At 27.9% G+C, this 18,530-nt stretch overlaps 6 protein-coding genes across 9 annotated transcripts; 5 read left to right on the top strand and 1 right to left on the bottom strand.

The window, feature by feature from the left end:
* Positions 1 to 497: 497 nt before the first annotated feature.
* Positions 498 to 3,806, top strand: krz (beta-arrestin protein kurtz). Of its 2 annotated transcripts, XM_047055031.2 has the most exons (9): positions 498 to 1,480; positions 1,607 to 1,637; positions 1,727 to 1,787; positions 1,873 to 2,153; positions 2,208 to 2,471; positions 2,549 to 2,706; positions 2,797 to 2,940; positions 3,032 to 3,256; positions 3,347 to 3,806. In XM_047055031.2, exons 1-9 carry the CDS (start codon positions 1,395 to 1,397, stop codon positions 3,414 to 3,416), a joined length of 1,320 nt encoding a protein of 439 aa, XP_046910987.2. In that variant the 5' UTR covers positions 498 to 1,394; the 3' UTR covers positions 3,417 to 3,806. The 2 variants fall into 2 exon arrangements, with proteins under 2 accessions (XP_046910987.2, XP_046910986.2); XM_047055030.2 differs by having other exon boundaries at positions 499 to 1,480; positions 2,549 to 2,940.
* An 83-nt stretch (positions 3,807 to 3,889) lies between these two features.
* WDR79 (Telomerase Cajal body protein 1 homolog) lies at positions 3,890 to 6,172 on the top strand. The gene is made up of 7 exons (XM_047055052.2): positions 3,890 to 4,182; positions 4,484 to 4,572; positions 4,710 to 4,924; positions 5,065 to 5,261; positions 5,341 to 5,588; positions 5,719 to 5,929; positions 6,022 to 6,172. Exons 1-6 carry the CDS (start codon positions 3,964 to 3,966, stop codon positions 5,906 to 5,908), a joined length of 1,158 nt encoding a protein of 385 aa, XP_046911008.2. The 5' UTR covers positions 3,890 to 3,963; the 3' UTR covers positions 5,909 to 5,929; positions 6,022 to 6,172.
* A 137-nt stretch (positions 6,173 to 6,309) lies between these two features.
* LOC124492192 (atrial natriuretic peptide receptor 1) lies at positions 6,310 to 11,537 on the top strand. The gene is made up of 15 exons (XM_047055016.2): positions 6,310 to 7,433; positions 7,595 to 8,114; positions 8,186 to 8,335; positions 8,394 to 8,797; positions 8,861 to 8,981; positions 9,046 to 9,127; positions 9,199 to 9,304; positions 9,377 to 9,436; positions 9,514 to 9,591; positions 9,661 to 10,267; positions 10,339 to 10,669; positions 10,735 to 10,927; positions 10,987 to 11,185; positions 11,255 to 11,329; positions 11,389 to 11,537. Exons 1-15 carry the CDS (start codon positions 7,149 to 7,151, stop codon positions 11,523 to 11,525), a joined length of 3,348 nt encoding a protein of 1,115 aa, XP_046910972.2. The 5' UTR covers positions 6,310 to 7,148; the 3' UTR covers positions 11,526 to 11,537.
* Positions 11,538 to 11,553: 16 nt separating this feature from the next.
* On the bottom strand, positions 11,554 to 13,200 carry LOC124492208 (coiled-coil domain-containing protein R3HCC1L). The gene is made up of 6 exons (XM_047055043.2): positions 13,125 to 13,200; positions 12,930 to 13,025; positions 12,202 to 12,855; positions 11,968 to 12,137; positions 11,763 to 11,909; positions 11,554 to 11,705 (listed from the first exon to the last, which is right to left on the bottom strand). The coding sequence occupies exons 3-6, from the start codon at positions 12,564 to 12,566 to the stop codon at positions 11,647 to 11,649; spliced, it is 741 nt and encodes a 246-aa protein (XP_046910999.2). The 5' UTR covers positions 12,567 to 12,855; positions 12,930 to 13,025; positions 13,125 to 13,200; the 3' UTR covers positions 11,554 to 11,646.
* A 58-nt stretch (positions 13,201 to 13,258) lies between these two features.
* Cypl (peptidyl-prolyl cis-trans isomerase-like 1 Cypl) lies at positions 13,259 to 13,972 on the top strand. The gene is made up of 2 exons (XM_047055048.2): positions 13,259 to 13,355; positions 13,409 to 13,972. The coding sequence occupies exons 1-2, from the start codon at positions 13,309 to 13,311 to the stop codon at positions 13,857 to 13,859; spliced, it is 498 nt and encodes a 165-aa protein (XP_046911004.1). The 5' UTR covers positions 13,259 to 13,308; the 3' UTR covers positions 13,860 to 13,972.
* A 123-nt stretch (positions 13,973 to 14,095) lies between these two features.
* Positions 14,096 to 18,314, top strand: LOC124492204 (uncharacterized). Of its 3 annotated transcripts, none has more exons than XM_047055033.2 (8): positions 14,096 to 14,398; positions 15,429 to 15,600; positions 15,675 to 15,820; positions 15,888 to 16,058; positions 16,123 to 16,239; positions 16,311 to 16,388; positions 17,264 to 17,432; positions 17,772 to 18,314. In XM_047055033.2, exons 1-8 carry the CDS (start codon positions 14,237 to 14,239, stop codon positions 17,849 to 17,851), a joined length of 1,095 nt encoding a protein of 364 aa, XP_046910989.2. In that variant the 5' UTR covers positions 14,096 to 14,236; the 3' UTR covers positions 17,852 to 18,314. The 3 variants fall into 3 exon arrangements, with proteins under 3 accessions (XP_046910989.2, XP_046910991.1, XP_046910990.1); XM_047055035.2 differs by having other exon boundaries at positions 14,278 to 14,415; XM_047055034.2 differs by lacking the exon at positions 14,096 to 14,398 and adding an exon at positions 14,439 to 15,320.
* The last annotated feature ends 216 nt before the right edge of the window (positions 18,315 to 18,530 follow it).

Here is an 18,530-nt window from a genome sequence, read left to right as displayed (position 1 = left end):
GATTCTTATTTATTTTTTTTTCAATCAAAATCAATTGATAAATTTGTCAACCATCATCATCATATATTATTATGTATGTGAATGTTATTGAATATATTACGGTATAAATGATAATAAAAGAATTTCATTTCATATAGCTGTTCAAATTTCATTTCTATTCGCGCATTTTGTATATAAATTATTTGTCTGTGTGTGTGTGTATGTGTGTAAATGCGGCAGGTAGTAGCGGAAGAAATATAATATATGAATGAATGAATGAAAAAGTAGAACATTAATCAACTATTATATTGACTACTACTACCAATACAATAAATGTGGGTTGAACCTATATTTGTTGTAGAAGCAAAACTTGATTGATATAATGAAATGAAAGAACTTTGTGTGTGTGTGTGTGAATATTTTGGTGTTTTATATCATGCACACAATACAAGCCTGTTTGAGGTACCAAAAAAAAAAAAAAAAAAAAAAATGTATGTGTTGGTTGTAAAATTCGCTCTGCATCATCATCAACAACAACAACATCATCATCAACATCATCATCATCATCACAGGTCTCTTGAGTTCTGTCTTCAATCAAAAAAAAAAAGTTTTCATTCTTTTTTCAACAATCCTCTGTTCTGTGTTTTTTTTTTGTATATATAAGTTATAATTGATGTTCATCACCCATCATCATCAAAATTCTGAAGAATAATATTACTGAAAATTGTATGTGTGTGTGTGTATGTTCGTTACTGTGAAAACCCGGGATTAGTATTCTGAATTTCAAATAAATTCGAATATTGTGCAAAAAAAAAAAATTTTTTGTTCTTGTTTGAGTCATTGTTTTTCGATGATGACAGCTGATGATTTTAAATTAAAAGTGAATAATCTTCAATCATTTTCCAATTCCAATCATCATAAAATAATAAAGAAAATACTCTTATGATTCCAGTGATTCGTTATGTCTTATCGACAACCAAATTTCCCTGTAAATGTTGGATAATTTTCAATTAAATCCAATCGAATCAAATTAATTAATCGATTGATGATGATGATGATCTCAGCATTAATGGTTTTTTTCTTTTGCTTTAAAAAAATGAAAATTACCAGATTGTAATTGATTTTAAATCAATTTTCTTTTTTTGCAACAACCAATCGTCAATATAGACAAACATTCGATTTTTTCCTCTTTGCTACTGTATTTACCTGTGTTATTCCATTTTCAATCTTCATTATTTTCATCTCTTAAAAATGACATAATCATCATTTTCACAGGTGTTTTTTTGTATCAATCAAAAAAAAAATTCTAATTATATATCATTACATTATTTTCGACATAAGAGAGAATATCGTCGTTTATTCATCATAATCATCATATATACAATATACACCACATACAAATATATATTATTTAAATGGATAATAGTTCAAATAATAGCAATAATACTAACAATAATAATAATAACAATAATAATGAAGACAGTAAAAAACAGGGAACAAGGTAAGTTTGGACAAAATCTTTCTTTTTTTTCAATTTTGTTTTGTTTTGTTTCATTTTGATTTTCAATTGAATTGAATAATAATATCTAATCATTCATTATCATTATATCGTTTTATTATTATTCAGGGTGTTCAAAAAAAGTTCACCTAATGGAAAGGTAATAAATTTCATTTCATTTCGATTTTTTTCCTTATAAAAAATAATGGAAATAATTGTCTTTGTTTTTGTTGTTTTTATTGTCCATAGATTACTGTTTATCTCGGAAAAAGAGATTTTGTTGATCATCTGAGCCATATCGATCCTATTGGTATGAATTTTTTTTTGTTTGTAATTAAAATTTATCATTATTTTCTCTCTTTGTTTTTTTTTTGTTTTTGTTTCATTTTATAAAGACGGCGTTGTATTAGTCGATCCTGATTATATAAAGGAAAGAAAAGTATATGGCCATGTATTGGCTGCATTCCGTTATGGACGTGAAGATTTAGATGTACTTGGTTTAACGTTTCGTAAAGATCTCTTCCTTTCAGCTGAACAATTATATCCGCTTAAAAATGATAATACGACAACGACAACTACAACAACAACAACAACAACACCAGCAAGATCATTAACAAGGCTACAAGAAAGGCTGATCAAAAAATTGGGTTCCAATGCATATCCATTCTTTTTTGAGGTTTGTTTTTGTTATTTGTCTAATGAATAAATTACTCAATTATTCAAATTTTAGCTTCCACCACATTGTCCAGCATCGGTTACATTACAACCGGCACCTGGTGATACGGGTAAACCATGTGGTGTTGATTATGAACTTAAAGCATATGTTGCCGATTCAGTTAATGATAAACCACATAAACGTAATTCCGTTCGTTTAGCTATACGTAAAATTGTTTATGCACCAAGTAAACAAGGTGATCAACCTTGTATTGAAGTTAGTAAAGATTTTGTCATGTCTCCCAATAAATTACATCTTGAAGCATCGCTTGATAAAGAGGTTAGTTTTTTTTGTTAAATCATTGAAAAAATTTTCAATCTTATAATATTGATGAAATGAAATTAACTTTATTATAGCTATATCATCATGGTGAAGATATTGTCGTCAATGTTCATGTAGCGAATAATTCAAATCGAACTGTCAAGAAAATTAAAGTATCTGTTCGACAATTTGCCGACATATGCCTTTTCTCCACTGCTCAATATAAATGTACGGTGGCAGAAATTGAAAGCGAGTATGTGTTTTTTTTATTTATTGACAATTCTTTGAAATTCAACTCACTTTTTATTTATTTATTTTTGACATATATACATCATACCTACAGAGATGGATGTCCTGTTGGTCCTGGATTTACATTATCTAAAGTTTATAATTTAAAACCATTATTAGCTGAAAATAAAGATAAACGCGGATTGGCATTGGATGGCCAATTGAAACATGAAGATACTAATTTAGCCTCATCAACCATGTAAGTTATTTGATACTTTTTTCTCCTCTTTGTTTGTACATGTAAACAAAGCCATTAATTTATTTTTTTTTTATTATTTCTCATATTACAGAATAATCGATGCTTCTCAGAAAGAAAATCTTGGCATAATTGTACGATATAAAGTAAAAGTGAAATTAATCCTAGGTCCATTGGGTGGTGATGTCGTGGCCGAATTACCATTCATATTAATGCATCCGAAACCGGATGAACCGAAAATAAGCGAAACGGTGACCAATAATAGTAAAAAAACTGAAGATAACAGCAATACGAATAATGGACATTTAATTCAATTAGAGTATGTATACACAATTGTTTTCTTTTTGGATTTTTGATTACAGAAAAAAAGTCTAATTTTCATAAATTTTTTTCCCATCTAAATCTACAGAGAAGAGGAAGACAATGATGATATAATCTTTGAAGATTTCGCTCGATTACGTCTAAAAGGCAATACTTAATCACACATGGATTTTTTCTCGTATTTTACTTTTCTTTCCAATCGAACATTGAATCTTCCCGTTTTATTACACGAGTGTTTTTTTTGTGTGTGTGTGTGTTCTTGTTTGTAAATATACCTCTAAATCTTCGTTTTTTTATTATTTTAAAAAATCTCCCAGAAATCCAAAAAAAAACAAACAAACCATAAATCCAATCACAAATAGATGATCGACCAATTTGCATTTCATAGTCTTCTTTCCTTTGCCCATTTTTCTCAATACTTTCCCTCTATCCGCCCATGGACGATTTACAATGTGACGAAAATCGATATTATTTGGAATCTTTTTTTATTGAATAAACATGAAATGATGTTTTTTTTGTATAAAATAAAAATATATTTTTTTTCCAAATCTTAATTCGTTTTTTCTCATCAAATCTCATCAATTTTTACCGAATATGAACGGTATAGTTAAAATAGTATACCATAGCGTTTCTATCACGTGATTCTAATGTGGTTTTTTTCAAAAAATTCGTTTGACATAATAATAATTTTTTTTTTAAGAAAAAATGTCATCTTTTGATACAACACCAATATTGGTGAATAAAGCTGAAAAGAATTTCACAAAATCTGGCCGTTCATTTGGCAATTGTTTACGTGGATGTAAATGGGCACCAGATGGATCATGTATCTGTACGAATAGTGATGATCATCGTATTCGTATTTTTAATTTACCACAAAAATTTATCGATAATTTAGATAATATAATCGACGAACCAGAAGAATTGGTTAGTTAGTTATGAAAATTCATAATGATTCATTTTTATATTGTATAAAAATTCAAACATGATGTTCTAAAGGCGAATTTGATTATTAATTGAATCTTGATTCGAAATTCCGATTATTAGAATTCATAGGCTTTTCGAATCCAATAATAATCAAAACAACAATAAAAGATTCAATTATGAAAGGAATTTTTTTTTTCGTTCTGATCTCTTGATGATTGCAATCACAAAACAATTCAATCTTATTATTGTTCAATCAGAAACTAATTGATTTATTTATTTTTTTTTCATTTAATTTTCAAAGCTTTCTGTACTAGAATTGAAAGAATCACAGATAATTTATGATTATTGTTGGTATCCATACATGAATTCATTGGATTATGCTACATGTTTGTAAGTGTTTCTTATAAATATATTTATTTTTTTGTATGTTTATTATCATTATCAACAACAACATCAATTTTGTATGTATAAAACGAACAAATTGAATTATTTTTATTTTTTTTTATTTTTATTTTTTTGCTATTTAGTTTACTTTGCTGTAGTCGTGATGTGCCAATACATTTATGGGATGCATATACTGGTCGATTGTTTGCATCATATATAGCCGAAGATAATGTTTGTGAATTAGTATCGGCCCGTTCTGTATGTTTTATGGCTGATGGTAAAAAAATCTTAGCTGGATATGAAAAATTTATATGCATATTTGATTTATCTAGACCGGGTAAACATGGAAATTATATCTGTATGTATTATTCGATATTTATTTTGTTTGATGATGATGAAATATAATATCGATATAGAAGAATTTATTATTAATCAAATTTTTTTTTTGCCTAAATTGGAAACATTGAATTTCCATCTATATACAATAACAATTACAAGATGACATTCCTAAAGGAATTATTTCGTGTTTGTCATGCAATGATCAATTATTTGCAACCGGATCATTTAATCGATTGATTGGATTATATGATATCGATACTATGGAACATATTGCCACATTGAAAGGACATCATGGTGGCGTAACAAATTTACAATTATCACCCGATAATATGAGACTTTATAGTGGAGCAAGAAAGGTAACCTGAAAAAAACTGGAAATTCTTTTAGATGCCATATGTCAACATGATTTTTTTTCTGTATTTAAAATGTGAAAAGGATCAAGAAATACTTTGTTGGGATCTACGTAATTATGGAGAAATATTACATATTATTCGCCGTGATTGTCCAACTAATCAACGTATCTATTTTGATGTAAATTTTCAACATAACATATTGGCCACTGGTGATGATCAACAAGTTAGATTTTATAATCTATATCAACAATCAACACTCGATAGCGATAATAAAGTATTGAAACCATTTAATGAATTTCATTCACACAATAATCGTGTTAATGGTATTAGGTAAGTGTGTGTGTTTGTTTTGTTTTTTAATGATCATTGTGATTGTCATCATTTGCATGAATGACCATACCCAATATATAGATATAACTTAATAATAATGGATTGTTTGTATTTTTTTTTTATTTGCAAGTTTACATCCTTCATTACCATTATTGGCTACAACATCCGGTGAACGATGTTTACTCGATTTCAATGATGAAGAAGATATTATTTTTGATTATAAAAAAATCTATACATATGATAATAATATGAAATTTTGGTGGTTCAAAACATCCAATATCGATGATGATGACAAATTGGAAAAAAAATTAGTTGTTTGATCATATTATCCAATGATGATGGTATTTGTTTGATATTTTGAATACAAATTTTTTTTTGTTTACGACAACGACTACGATAATTTGTTTTCTCTTTATTTCACATTATTTGACAGGCGATAGAATTTGGACGGATATTGACAATGATGATGGCAATGGCGAATAACCGGGGATGAATTTTCGACAATATTTATTATACATACACACAAACACACATACATACATTCTATACAATATTTAGATAACTAAAGAAGAAAAAAAGAAAAATTTTAGCCAGATGAAAATGAGAAAAAGAGAAGAGAGAGAAAAAAAAATTCAATCCAGGATATTGAGAATAATATCAAACATTTATGGCTCATCATCATTATCATGATGATCATCAATTTACGAAACACAGAGATCAATCGATCGATCGATTGATCTATCTATCCTATTACTTGGACTAGCCAAAATCGAACCAACAACGTATGTGAATATTATTATATATATATATTATAATGAAGATTAAATGTTTGTTTACTTTTTATCATCATCATACGCTGTCATCAATATTGAACCAGGAAAGAGAATTTAATTATTCCCCATATATATATACACACAAGCACAAGCCAAACACACACACACACATAAAAGATCGATGAGAATGGAAAAAAAATTTTTTTTTTCAACAGAAAAAAAATGAACAAAATTGTTATTTGTTGCTGTAAACCACACCATCACCAATATAAAGCCCAGGAAAGGATACAAGACCAGCGACCAACAACAACAGCAGAAAAAAATATATATACCATGTCCATTCTCCATCGGATTTATATCCTTAAATGTATGTATGTGTGTGGCATTTTGTTGTTGTACATGCGGTAATTGTTGTTCAAGGAGAAATTCTTTCTCTTCATTCATTCATTCATTTCAATGGAAAAGATATAGGTGTAATATATCTATCTAACTGATTAGATTATCTAATAATAATAATATTCTGTGTGTGTGTGTATGTTTGCGTTTTTGAATATATTGCATCACATACCAATTGGTATATGCAGAGAGATGATATCCCGCCGTTTTTTTTTTTTTTTTGATCAGAATATATAACTTTTATATTGATGAAATTGATGCTGATTCTACGGATATTTTTTTTTTGTTGTTGTTCGTCCATTTCATCACACCATTCACCAATGGATTCATTTTCAAATATTGATCACTTTCTATGTGGTGATGGTGTTGTATATTTTGTGTACTACCATAAATGGTTTTGAATATAATGAATAAATTTCAAATTTTGATTACATCATCATCATCATTATTAATGTCTATCAACAAATATTTATATCATTTTGGTGATAAAATTATCATCACAATAGTGGCCATCATCATCATGATGATGATGGTAATATCGACAAAAATTGTTATTACAACAACAACACAAAATGATATTTCCACCTATAATGTTCTTGTATTGATGGTCGATAAAAGTCGTACAAATCGTTTTGATCTTGTCCATATTGGACCTGCAATCGACATTGCTATGAAAGTTTGTTCGTTAGTTATTATTATTCACATTTGTTTGTTTGTTTGTTTGTTTTTTTGGTTTTGTTATTATCAAATAAATCACAATTTTTTTTTGTCCATTAAATAAAATTGGTCATTTATTCAATTTTTTTTTCTCTTTATTCATTTTGTTTCAACACTTAGAAATGTCAATCAAAATATAAAATTTATTTAAATCTCACTAAAGAAATCTATCCAAATCAATGTAATGAAACGGCTGCATTGGGAAAAGCGTATGATGTTATATCGAATAATAAAATCATTGCATTGATCGGTCCAGCATGTAGTGATGATGTACAAGTTGTTGGTCGTTTAGCCGCCCATTTAGGAATACCAATATTAACCGGATTAGGTGATGTTATTAATGATGATCGTTCAGCATATAGTACATTGATACGAACATCATATGATTTACGTGATAAAGCACGTGCCATTTTAGCATTTATGGCACATCATAATTGGTATCATTTTGGTTTGATCTACCGTTATCAGGATATTTATTATTCAACATTAGCCGAAGAATTATTTTCGTTATTACAACGTAATCGTAGTGAATATAAAAATTTTGTTTGCACTTGTAAAGAATCTTATAATCGTGATCATAATAAAACGATTATAACGAATCTACGATTAGTGATGGAACGAATGCGTTCTTGTGCACGAAGTATGATGATTTGAATCTTTATTTTTTTTAAATTTTAAAATTTTAAAGTGAAATTTTTTGTTTTAAAATAGTTATCGTTATAATTGGTGGCGAAAAAGAGGTACGAAACATGATGTTGATTGCATATTCAATGAACATGACAAATGGTGATTATGCATTCATCTATACTGAATTGATTGAAAAAGAAGCCATCGGCAATACATCTTGGGCTGGTGGTAATGGTAAGTATGAACCAAGTGAGTTTTTTTTCCTCTGAATCTTACCACCATATTTTATCAGAATCCAAAGAAATCAAAGAAAAACTTAAATTTGCATATCAATCATTGTTGATATTAAGTCTAAATCAACCACCTGGTGAACATTACAAAAGTTTCAGTGATCAAGTTAAATATTTAGCATTGAAAGAATATAATTTTGAATATAATGAACAAATGGTCAACTATTTCACTGCATCATTTCATGATTCAGTTATATTATTATGTAAATCATTGCGTGAAAATCAACCATATTCAATCAATCAAAAATCATCAACAATTGTCGATTTACGTAAAAAAATATTAAAATCAATGAAAAATGTAACATTTTCCGGAATATCCGGCAATGTAACAATAGATCTTGAAGGTGATCGTATTGCAGATTATGCATTGCTTGATCAAACTGATCCGGAAACAGGTCTTTTTGAGGTAAAATTCAAACAAAAAAAATGAACAATCATTCTCTCAAACATGGTTTTTATTTTTAAAAAGGTTGCGTTAAGATATTATGGTGCAACGCAAACATATGAATCGATCAAAAAAATACATTGGCCAAATGGTAAAGTACCAAAAGATTTTCCTAAATGTGGATTCGATGGAGCCATATGTAAAAGTATGTCTGTGCTGTATTTACCATTTGAATGTAATTGATCATTTTTTTTTCACTTAAAAAAAAGGAATCACATTTCTTGGCATCACAATCGTTACAATCGTAACCGTCCTATTTATATTAATCTTACTTGTTGTATTTATTTTGAGGTAAACCAATTGATATGTATTTTGATAATTTATCATTTTCTTTATATTCTATCTTTGATTTCTAAATGAAGAAAAATCAAATATAAATTTGCCCTTGCCAATATGTCATGGAAAATCCGTTGGGATGAAATTGAACAGATCAATTTAGAAAGATCAAATTATGATTTTGATCATGAGGTTTGTTTGTGTGTGTGTGTGGGTATGAAATTTTATATCCATAATAATCATTTATATATCTCAATTTTTTAGGATATTGAATCCGATTCAATTAAAACGGCCATGGATTCTGTTGTCACCGGAATCTATAAGGTAGAAACAAAACAAAAAAAATTCAGTTTTAAACTTATCATACGATTGTAATTATTTTTATTATATTATACACATAGGGAAATCAAGTTGTCATCAAAAAATTACGTACAACTAAATTTGATTTATCCAAAGAAATACTGATTGAAGTGAAAATTGTAATTAATAGTTTTAGATTTGTTTTTTTTTTCTCTTACACTCACTCAAATTTCATAAATTCATTTCAGATGCGTGAAATATCACATGATAATTTGACAAGATTTTTTGGTATTTGCACCGAAAATTGTTTGGCCATTGTAACGGAATATTGTTCAAAAGGTTCACTTAGAGGATTATTGGCCAATTCATCATTGAATTTAGATTGGATTTTTCGTTGTTCAATTATAAATGATATCATTTCTGGAATGACTCATCTACATAATAGTGAACATATCTATCATGGACGATTACATTCAAATAATTGTCTAATTGATTCACGTTTCTGTGTGAAAATATCCGATTTTGGACTTAGAAAATTAAAAAATGATGCCGGTTTAATTTATTCATGTCAATCGGTGGATAATCTTACGGAAAGTATGCCAAATATTCATCTAAAATTATCACGTAAATGTCAATTAAATTGTTTGAAAGAAGAACGTAATGAAAATCTATTGTATTATGCACCGGAATTTTTTATACCATGTAAATGTAAAAAAAATCATTTCGATGCTTATTGTTTGCAAACAAATTCCGGTAGCCAAAAAGGTGATTTATATAGTTTTGGTATTATTCTTCAAGAAATTATCTTACGACAAGAACCATTCTATCCACATCATAAACGAATGCATCTATCTGGTATATTTTGTTGTAAATGTTCTTTACTTTAAATTTCAAATCACAATTATTTTTTTTTTTAATTTGTACAGAAATTATTAAACGATCAAAATTTGAAAACTTACGTCCAATAGTGCCGGTGGATGCCTGTGTGCCGGAACTATATTCACTCATGGTAAATTGTTGGTCAACAAATCCGGATGATAGACCGGATTTTCATATGATCAAAAGTGAAATGAAAAATCTAATGAAAACATTGAGCATCAATAATAATGTATCGATTAATTCAACATTAACCGAAAATCTATTGATTCGTATGGAACAATATGCAACCGATTTAGAAATGATTGTACGTCAACGTACCAATCAATTGGCTGAAGAGAAAAAGAAAACTGAAGAACTTTTATATCAAATATTACCAAAGTTTGTATAAATTTTTTTTCATTAATTTTCAACTTAATTTCTATTTTTTTTTCTTTTATCAAAAGGCCCGTTGCTGATCAATTAAAACGGGGCAAAATGTTTGAACCAAATTTTTTCGATTCTGTTACATTATTTTTCAGTGATATTGTTGGATTCACACATCTTAGCTCGAATAGTACACCTATGCAGGTGGTAGATTTTCTAAATGATCTCTATACATTTTTCGATTCCATTATATCCGATTATGATGTTTATAAGGTGAGTAAATCAGTTCATTCAATTTTTTCATCAGAATTCTTTATTCAATTTTTTTAAAGGTGGAAACTATTGGCGATTCTTATATGGTTGTATCTGGTTTACCAGAAAAAAATGGCATCGAACATGCACGGCAAATTTGTCGTATGGCATTGAAAATATTGGAAATGATGCCCAGTTTTGTTATTAAACATCGTCCTGAAGAGAAACTTAAGCTACGTATTGGAATCAATACCGGTCCTTGTTGTGCTGGTTGTGTTGGTTCGTGTTCTAATTTTTTTTTCTATGATTCAAAGATTCTAATTTTTTTTTATTATATCCACCATCCAGGAAATATAAGACCAAGATTTTGTCTATTTGGTGATGCCGTCAATACAGCATCACGTATGGAAAGCAATGGTGAACGTAAGTGGTGTTTATCATACAATGTTCACTAATTAAATATAAATATTATTCATTTTTAGCATTAAAAATTCATGTCAGTTCATCAACAAAATCAGTGCTGGAATTATTCGGCACATTCATATTGGAACCACGTGGTGAAATATTTATCAAAGGAAAAGGAAAAATGTTGACCTATTGGCTATTGGGTGAAAAATAATGATAATAAAATGATCTCATTGATTGATTGAATGATTTTTTTTAATTTAAAAAATAAAAATTCGTTATATTGAATATAATAATAATAATAACGATTACAATGAAAACATAAAAAACAATTTTCATGAAATATTATCATCATTCCAGATATTTTTCGCTTCTTTTGTTTTTTCTTTTCTTTCTGTGATGGTAAAAAAATTATATATTATTATTAAGATTATAACGACAAGATTATTACCTTTAGCTAATCGTAATTTTTCACGTTCAGCTTGCCGCTGTTTTGGATCGATTATATTTGCCTTGTTCAATCCTAATGCACCAATGACTAAACGTCGTGCAGTCATTGCCGATGTTTCGGGTCGTAATTTCCGTGTAACGCCGCTTTCTGTTGTGATTTTGAATTAGTGAAATAAAGATTTGTATATGTAATCAAGAGAATTTACCTTTCAATTTTTTTGCCTTTTGTTTAGATTCATTGGTTGCCTGGCCAAGTGGACGTACTTTCATGATTGGAAACATTTTGTTCATTGCTTCACATGCTTGAATATTCGATTGAAATGTAATCAAAGCATGTGTATCATCGACCCAATCAATTTCGAAATTTTTAAAATTGCTAAAATGAAAAAAAATTCAGATTATTATTATTATTAAATAATTCGTCATTGACTTTTATTTACTTGAAAGACAAACAATTTGTCAGATCCTTTGTCTTGAGATCAGGTGATATATCATAGATTTCCAATATATGAGAACTATCATCGAATTTCTGTGAAATATCTGTTGATGTGGATGTTTTTTCCGAAAATTTCGAATAATCCAATTCAGATTTATGTACATTTTCTGGTTTAATATTGATCGTTTCGAATTGATTATTCAAATCATTAATTAAATCACCATTATCATCATATAAATTATCCCATGACAAATCATCATTGTTGTCATCGGGCTGTGAGTAATCTTTTTCCTGTTGCATTCCACGATTATGATGTTGATGATGATAATGATGTGTAAGAAAATCTTCTAGATTTGGAAAATTTTTCATAGAATTTCTACTTTTTGGTGGCTGATATAAAGGTTTATCTGGACGTTTATGTTTCTTTTTTTCCTGAATTTTCTTCTGTTGTAAATCAGTGATTTGAGTAATAATCAAATTATTAATCGAATCATTTTGTCTATCTATAAATGATTTCAAATAAAGTATTGGCCTTCTTTTTTTATTCTGGCCAATCGACAATGTCGATAATTTATCACCATAGAATTGAGGCACAGATTCATGAATGAGAAAACGAAGTTTCGAAGGTAATGGTGGCAAGACAAGAATGAATTTTTGGCTTTGAAAAAAAAATCAATGAAAATGAGAAAAAAAAATTCGAAAACTAATAATCATAATCGAGGTTTTAAATACCTTTTTGGAAAAGATTGAGCAAAAAATGACTCAATATCTTTTCTTATTGTTTCGATAAAATCATATTCAATTTGGCTTGGCAACCTAGAACGAATTCTTGACCGATCCAGATTTACGAATTCAAATGTCAAAAGATTAAATAAAAAAGATATTATATAATCAGTTTAAATGATAAAAATTGTTTTTTCTATTTACAAATTACAAATCAAAATTGTACTTTGATAAGCACATGAAAAAAAAAATTTATTCCGATTTTGACATGATCGAATCGATTAGGTTAATATGGTCAAACATTGATATTTTTGATTTTTTTTTTGGTTACTGGCATTTGAAATTGAATTTTTTTTTTTTTTTTTGGATTTCAAAATTGACATTAAAAATGTATGATACTGAATCAAAACCATCGAAAGTACGCATCGAAACAAGGTAAATATTTATTAAACAAACTGAATATCGATTTGATTTTGAATCATCAATAGTTTAGGCACTTTTGATGTTGAACTGTATTGGAATGAAGCACCTAAAACATGTCAAAATTTTGCCGAATTAAGTCGCCGTGGATATTATGATGGTACAAAATTTCATCGTATCATTCCAGATTTCATCATTCAAGGTGGTGATCCAACAGCCACTGGTCGTGGTGGACAAAGTATTTATGGATCAACATTTGAAGATGAAATTGATCCATCATTAAAACATACTGGTGCTGGCATATTAAGCATGGCAAATGCTGGACCAAATACAAATGGTAGCCAGTTTTTCATAACATTAGCACCAGCACAACATTTGGATGGTAAACATACTATTTTTGGTCGTGTTTTTTCCAATCTTGATGTCGTACAAAAATTGGGTCGTATTCCAACCGATAAAAATGATTGTCCAATACAGAATGTTATGATCAAAAAAGCCAATATAATCATCGATGATTGATTAATTTATTTGTTTATACTATTCATCAAATTTTCCAATTCAAACAATAACTCAAGATTTTAACCACAAATATCATTTTTCTATCAATAAACATACCTATCATAAAATCTAAACGTTTCTTGTATTTTATTTTTGGATCACTACTCTTTTCACAACAATTCCATTAAAGATTACTGTCAAATTGTACTTTATATGACGATTTTTTTCTGTATATCTGTGTGCTCTATTATGGATAAGATAACAAATATTGAATCGAACGTTTATCCATTTTTTGATGGTGGTGTGTTTTTCTTATTTTCTTTTTTTTTCTTTCTTTTGCCATTTTTCTTTTGGCCAAAACAAAACAAGTAAAAACAATTTAAGCACGTGTGATAATCATGCCTTGTAATTATTCGAAAAATGATCATGATTATAATGCTGATGATGATGATGATGTAGATTTCGATGATGAAAATTTTGATGGCCATAATCGATTACGAAATTATTATTCACTTTCATTACTATACAATAGTCATCATCACCGTTTTCAATCGAAAAATGTTTGTCCAATTATTATGTAATTCTTTTAATTAATATTTTAAATTCGAACCCCCCAAAAAAAACTTTGTCTTTGTCCTTGATAATGAACCGAAAAAATGTTTCTCTCTTTTTAAAGGCAATAAAATGGTTCGGTTTCATCACCAGAAAAATATTTTCATTTCGCGTCGTTTCTCTATAGCCATATGTTATTTTTTTTGTTCATCGTGATCACTATCTCACTAATTTAATAATGAAATTAATCATCACATTGATTTGCATTGCTTTGAAGTTCGATTTATTCATCAATCATGATTCAGATTCAGATTTCAGATCTAAGATCTGTTCATAATCAAACGTCAACATAACGATATGTTTTTATATGTGTGAGTGGTGTGTGTGTTTATGATTCAAAATTGCGGGTGTCTAATCACCGCCATCAAATTTTTTTTCCTTGCTAATGATCATGATAATGATAAACTTGAGCCGAGAAAAAAAAATACATTCAGAAAAGTAGTGAGAGTGAGATTTTTGGCTATTTTCAAGTGTAGAAAAGCAAAACATAAAAAAAATCAATTTAAATGAACCACCAGATTAAGCCAAAAATAACGATAATAAGAAAATGAAATGAAATGAAATGAAAAAACGATTCGATCAATATTCGTATTTTATCCTTTGCATATTTTACCATTTCGGAACAATTTTCGTTTCTACTATACATTCAACAACAAAATATGGTTGTGTGTGTTTGTGAAATGATTCAAACAAAAATTTAGCCGGCCATTTTTGTTGTGCATCATTTCTGTTTTTTTTTTTATTATTATTAGCCCTTGCCTTTATTTGCCGTTTTTTTTTTGTTATTTTTAAAAAATTCTTTATTTTCGTTCATTTCCGATGATAATTATTGTACCTGATTCGATCATTATAAATCGTACAGGTGATATGGTATGATTATTGGTGATGGTGTTCTTTAAATGAATATATATTGATCATCAAATTTTTCGTTTTCTCTTCTTGCTAATCAATTTTGTTTTCATTTTTTTTTTCGTTTAGATGAAAAAGATATTTGGCTACAATACCTGGCAATGGCTTTATTTTCTAATAGCATCGGCACAATTGATAACAATATTTGTTCTCACATTACTCAATTTAAAAGAATTGATCGATCTCAAAGAATTAATGTCATCATCATTCGTGGTGAATGCAACCATTCTAATCATATGTGGTATTTTTTCAATGTTTAAATGATTCATTAATTGATTAATTTTTGAAATTTTTTTTCTTCTTTTCCCACTCAAGTAATATCGATTTCATTTTTGGCATGTGGAATTTTTGGATTCAAACAGAATGAAATTTGCCTATTCCTGTTGGCAATGTCATTATGTTGTTTTTATATTGCAATCGAATTTGCTTTCACTGTTCAATATAATTCTACAATCAAATTGGTATGATTTATTTGTTGCAAAAATTTCTTGAAATTAATAAAATTTTTTCTCGTTTTGTTTTACTCAGGCACGTCTATGTATAGCATTATCATTAACATCAATATTATTGATTTCATCAAAAACGGTTGCCATCTATTCAGAAGAATATTCAATCATTGGTGTATCACCAACATTGCTTTCAATGTATAAATTGCAATGTTTTTTTCTTGTTCTATTGAAATTTGATTTTCTTTGTGCGGTTAGTTGAGTTTTTTTTCTTAGAAAAAGGAATTCATTTATTTTTTTATTCTCATCATTTACAGGTTTCATTTGCATTGTTCAATATTGGTGTACCACGTGATGAACCTAGTTGGCAATTTATAGCCATGTCAATTTTCATTTTAATCTCAATCATTCATTGGATTATTGGCCGATATGCTGTATGTTTGTTTTTTGTTATTTTGCCTTTTTTTCCTCTAAAAATCATTTTTTTTCTTTTTTGATAATTCAGGTAATTAAAGAGATTCAATCGTTTCTACTCGTGTTTATAACTATTTCAACGTTATCATTATTATGGATTCCATTACAGGTAAATATGGTTGCTTTTCTTTTAAAACCCGCTGATATCTAAAAAAAAAATTCGAAAAAAACACTCATTAATAAGGTTTAGATTTAATTTGATTTTTGATTTTTATTATGATGATGATTATTATAAGTGAAGAGTTGATGACAATGAACATAGTGAAAATTTCATTTATCATTCATCCTTAGAAACCTTCAAAACCTTACAAATAAACATCAACAAAAAAAATTTTTTATATTTTACATAATGGCTATTAACCTTGGCTAAACAGCAGCAATGAAATCTTTTTTTTTCCTTTTGCATTTCATCAAATTATCTACGAAAAAAAAATAACTACGTTTGTAGATAATTTTGTTAATAATTATCATCTAATGGAATTGAATTGATCAATGAGAGATAGTTAGGAGAAAAAATTGAGGATTTAAACAAAACAAAACAAAAAATGTTACAAACAAACAACAATACCTAATATAACAAAATGATGATGATGTATAATAATGTGTGATGTAATCACCATCATCATCTGTCAAATCAATAAAGTTCAGACCTTCAATCAATCAAATAAAAAATGATCATCATCATCATCATCATCATCATCATCATTTTTAAATAAACAAACAAAAACAAAATATTTTCAAAGAAAAAAAAATCAAGACATTGATAATGATGATTAGATTGACGATAATTTTAATTACAAATTAGCTTTTATTTCGAATCAAGGTCTCACTAAATTCTTTGTTAAAAAAAAATAAAATAAAATATTCGAACGTGTGAGATGGGCACAACGAAAATTTTTTCGAAAAAAAACTTTTGACTATTTTTTTGTATATCGTTGTTATCTTTAAAATTTTTTTTGATTTATTTTTACACAAAAAATATAGCTTGTTACATTGGAAACCTGTTTCCGTTTTGATCATTGTATAAATTCAATACTATTATTATCATATGGTTCATTGGTTTCTGCATTAATATTGATTATTGTTCGTATATGGATGTTTATGCAATTGTTAAAAGTTTATAAAAATTTTGGATATGGATTAGCTGATTCAGGTAAGTTTTTCACTGTCTATGTGTTTTTCTATGTTTTTAACAAAAAAAAAAGCATGGATAATTCATTTTTTTGGCTTGTTTGTCTTGTGTTTTGTTAAATTTACATGTTTTTTGTTTGTTTGTAAATGTGTATATGTGTTGTGTTGACATTGGCATATATTTACCTTTTTATCCAATATATATTATATAACATTGATTGATTGATTGATTGATCATTTTGATCATCATCATCATGATGATATTATTATGTGTTTGCCTTGTTTTTGTTCTTTGAATTTTTTTTTCCATTTCCATCTTTGTTTTCTCTTTCTTTTCCCATTCTCCATCTTCAATTCATAGCATTTATTGGCCTCGTATCCGAAACGACACGATTATTGATGCGATCCTCGACCTATAGGCAATCAATCGATTGTTTGTAGATTAAAGAAAAAACAAAATAAAACAAAAAGAAAATAAAGAAGAAAATTTTTCAACCTTCCACACATTTTATATTACGTTTGATGATTGATTGATTGATTGATTTTGGCTTGATATCGAATCATGTATATCAAATGTTCTACTTAACAATTTCTCTTTTTGATTTGATTTTTTCCAATGACAAACGAAAGTGTGTAATTCGGATTCTACAATTAGAAAAAAAAAGAAAATCTAATGATCAATCGATTTTTTTGTGCATTAATCATCAATCAATTATGTTTATAACAGCCATAATTAAAAAAAAATCAACGAAATACTAACAACAACAACAACAACAACAAGACTGGACGAATTGACAATTTGTTTAACAAATGAAAGTTGAATGAATGTATTAAATGAAATTTGAATTTTTTTTTTGTTGTTGATTAAAAAAAATTTAGTTTTAAATAAATTCTTCTTCTGTTTTGTTTTTTGTTTTCTGTTTTTTGATTATATAATGTCCATGAATATCCGTGTTCAACAATGACAATGATGATGATGGGAATAATTTTTACCATCAACATCAATGTTATTTTTTTTTTTGGACACATATTATACAAGAGATATTATATACGAAATTATATAATTGTGTGTGTGTATGTGTGTGTCTTGTGGATAACAAAATGGAACCTTCAATGAAAC

This window comes from Dermatophagoides farinae, chromosome 1 (assembly GCF_024713945.1).
Source record: "Dermatophagoides farinae isolate YC_2012a chromosome 1, ASM2471394v1, whole genome shotgun sequence".
In the NCBI taxonomy this organism is placed as follows: Eukaryota; Metazoa; Arthropoda; class Arachnida; order Sarcoptiformes; family Pyroglyphidae; genus Dermatophagoides; species Dermatophagoides farinae.
The sequence above is the reverse complement of the archived record's forward strand: the minus strand, read 5'-3'. Positions and strand labels throughout refer to the sequence as shown.

What these genes read in the sequence shown, in the direction of transcription:
- krz (XM_047055030.2), top strand. Translation starts at nt 1,395, where the DNA reads ATGGATAATAGTTCAAATAATAGCAATAATACTAACAATAATAATAAT. An exon ending in GAGCCATATCGATCCTATTG is followed by an intron (nt 1,788 to 1,872) that starts GTATGAATTTTT and finishes CATTTTATAAAG; the next exon opens with ACGGCGTTGTATTAGTCGAT. An exon ending in CATATCCATTCTTTTTTGAG is followed by an intron (nt 2,154 to 2,207) that starts GTTTGTTTTTGT and finishes TTCAAATTTTAG; the next exon opens with CTTCCACCACATTGTCCAGC.
- WDR79 (XM_047055052.2), top strand. Translation starts at nt 3,964, where the DNA reads ATGTCATCTTTTGATACAACACCAATATTGGTGAATAAAGCTGAAAAG. An exon ending in TTGGATTATGCTACATGTTT is followed by an intron (nt 4,573 to 4,709) that starts GTAAGTGTTTCT and finishes TTTGCTATTTAG; the next exon opens with TTTACTTTGCTGTAGTCGTG. An exon ending in AATCGTGTTAATGGTATTAG is followed by an intron (nt 5,589 to 5,718) that starts GTAAGTGTGTGT and finishes TTTATTTGCAAG; the next exon opens with TTTACATCCTTCATTACCAT.
- LOC124492192 (XM_047055016.2), top strand. Translation starts at nt 7,149, where the DNA reads ATGGTTTTGAATATAATGAATAAATTTCAAATTTTGATTACATCATCA. An exon ending in AATGCGTTCTTGTGCACGAA is followed by an intron (nt 8,115 to 8,185) that starts GTATGATGATTT and finishes GTTTTAAAATAG; the next exon opens with TTATCGTTATAATTGGTGGC. An exon ending in CCGATTATGATGTTTATAAG is followed by an intron (nt 10,928 to 10,986) that starts GTGAGTAAATCA and finishes ATTTTTTTAAAG; the next exon opens with GTGGAAACTATTGGCGATTC.
- LOC124492208 (XM_047055043.2), bottom strand. Translation starts at nt 12,566, where the DNA reads ATGAAAAATTTTCCAAATCTAGAAGATTTTCTTACACATCATTATCAT. An exon ending in ACAAATTGTTTGTCTTTCAA is followed by an intron (nt 12,138 to 12,201) that starts GTAAATAAAAGT and finishes TTTTCATTTTAG; the next exon opens with CAATTTTAAAAATTTCGAAA. An exon ending in AAAGGCAAAAAAATTGAAAG is followed by an intron (nt 11,910 to 11,967) that starts GTAAATTCTCTT and finishes AAATCACAACAG; the next exon opens with AAAGCGGCGTTACACGGAAA.
- Cypl (XM_047055048.2), top strand. Translation starts at nt 13,309, where the DNA reads ATGTATGATACTGAATCAAAACCATCGAAAGTACGCATCGAAACAAG. An exon ending in AAAGTACGCATCGAAACAAG is followed by an intron (nt 13,356 to 13,408) that starts GTAAATATTTAT and finishes AATCATCAATAG; the next exon opens with TTTAGGCACTTTTGATGTTG.
- LOC124492204 (XM_047055033.2), top strand. Translation starts at nt 14,237, where the DNA reads ATGCCTTGTAATTATTCGAAAAATGATCATGATTATAATGCTGATGAT. An exon ending in ATAATTCTACAATCAAATTG is followed by an intron (nt 15,821 to 15,887) that starts GTATGATTTATT and finishes TGTTTTACTCAG; the next exon opens with GCACGTCTATGTATAGCATT. An exon ending in GGATTATTGGCCGATATGCT is followed by an intron (nt 16,240 to 16,310) that starts GTATGTTTGTTT and finishes TTGATAATTCAG; the next exon opens with GTAATTAAAGAGATTCAATC.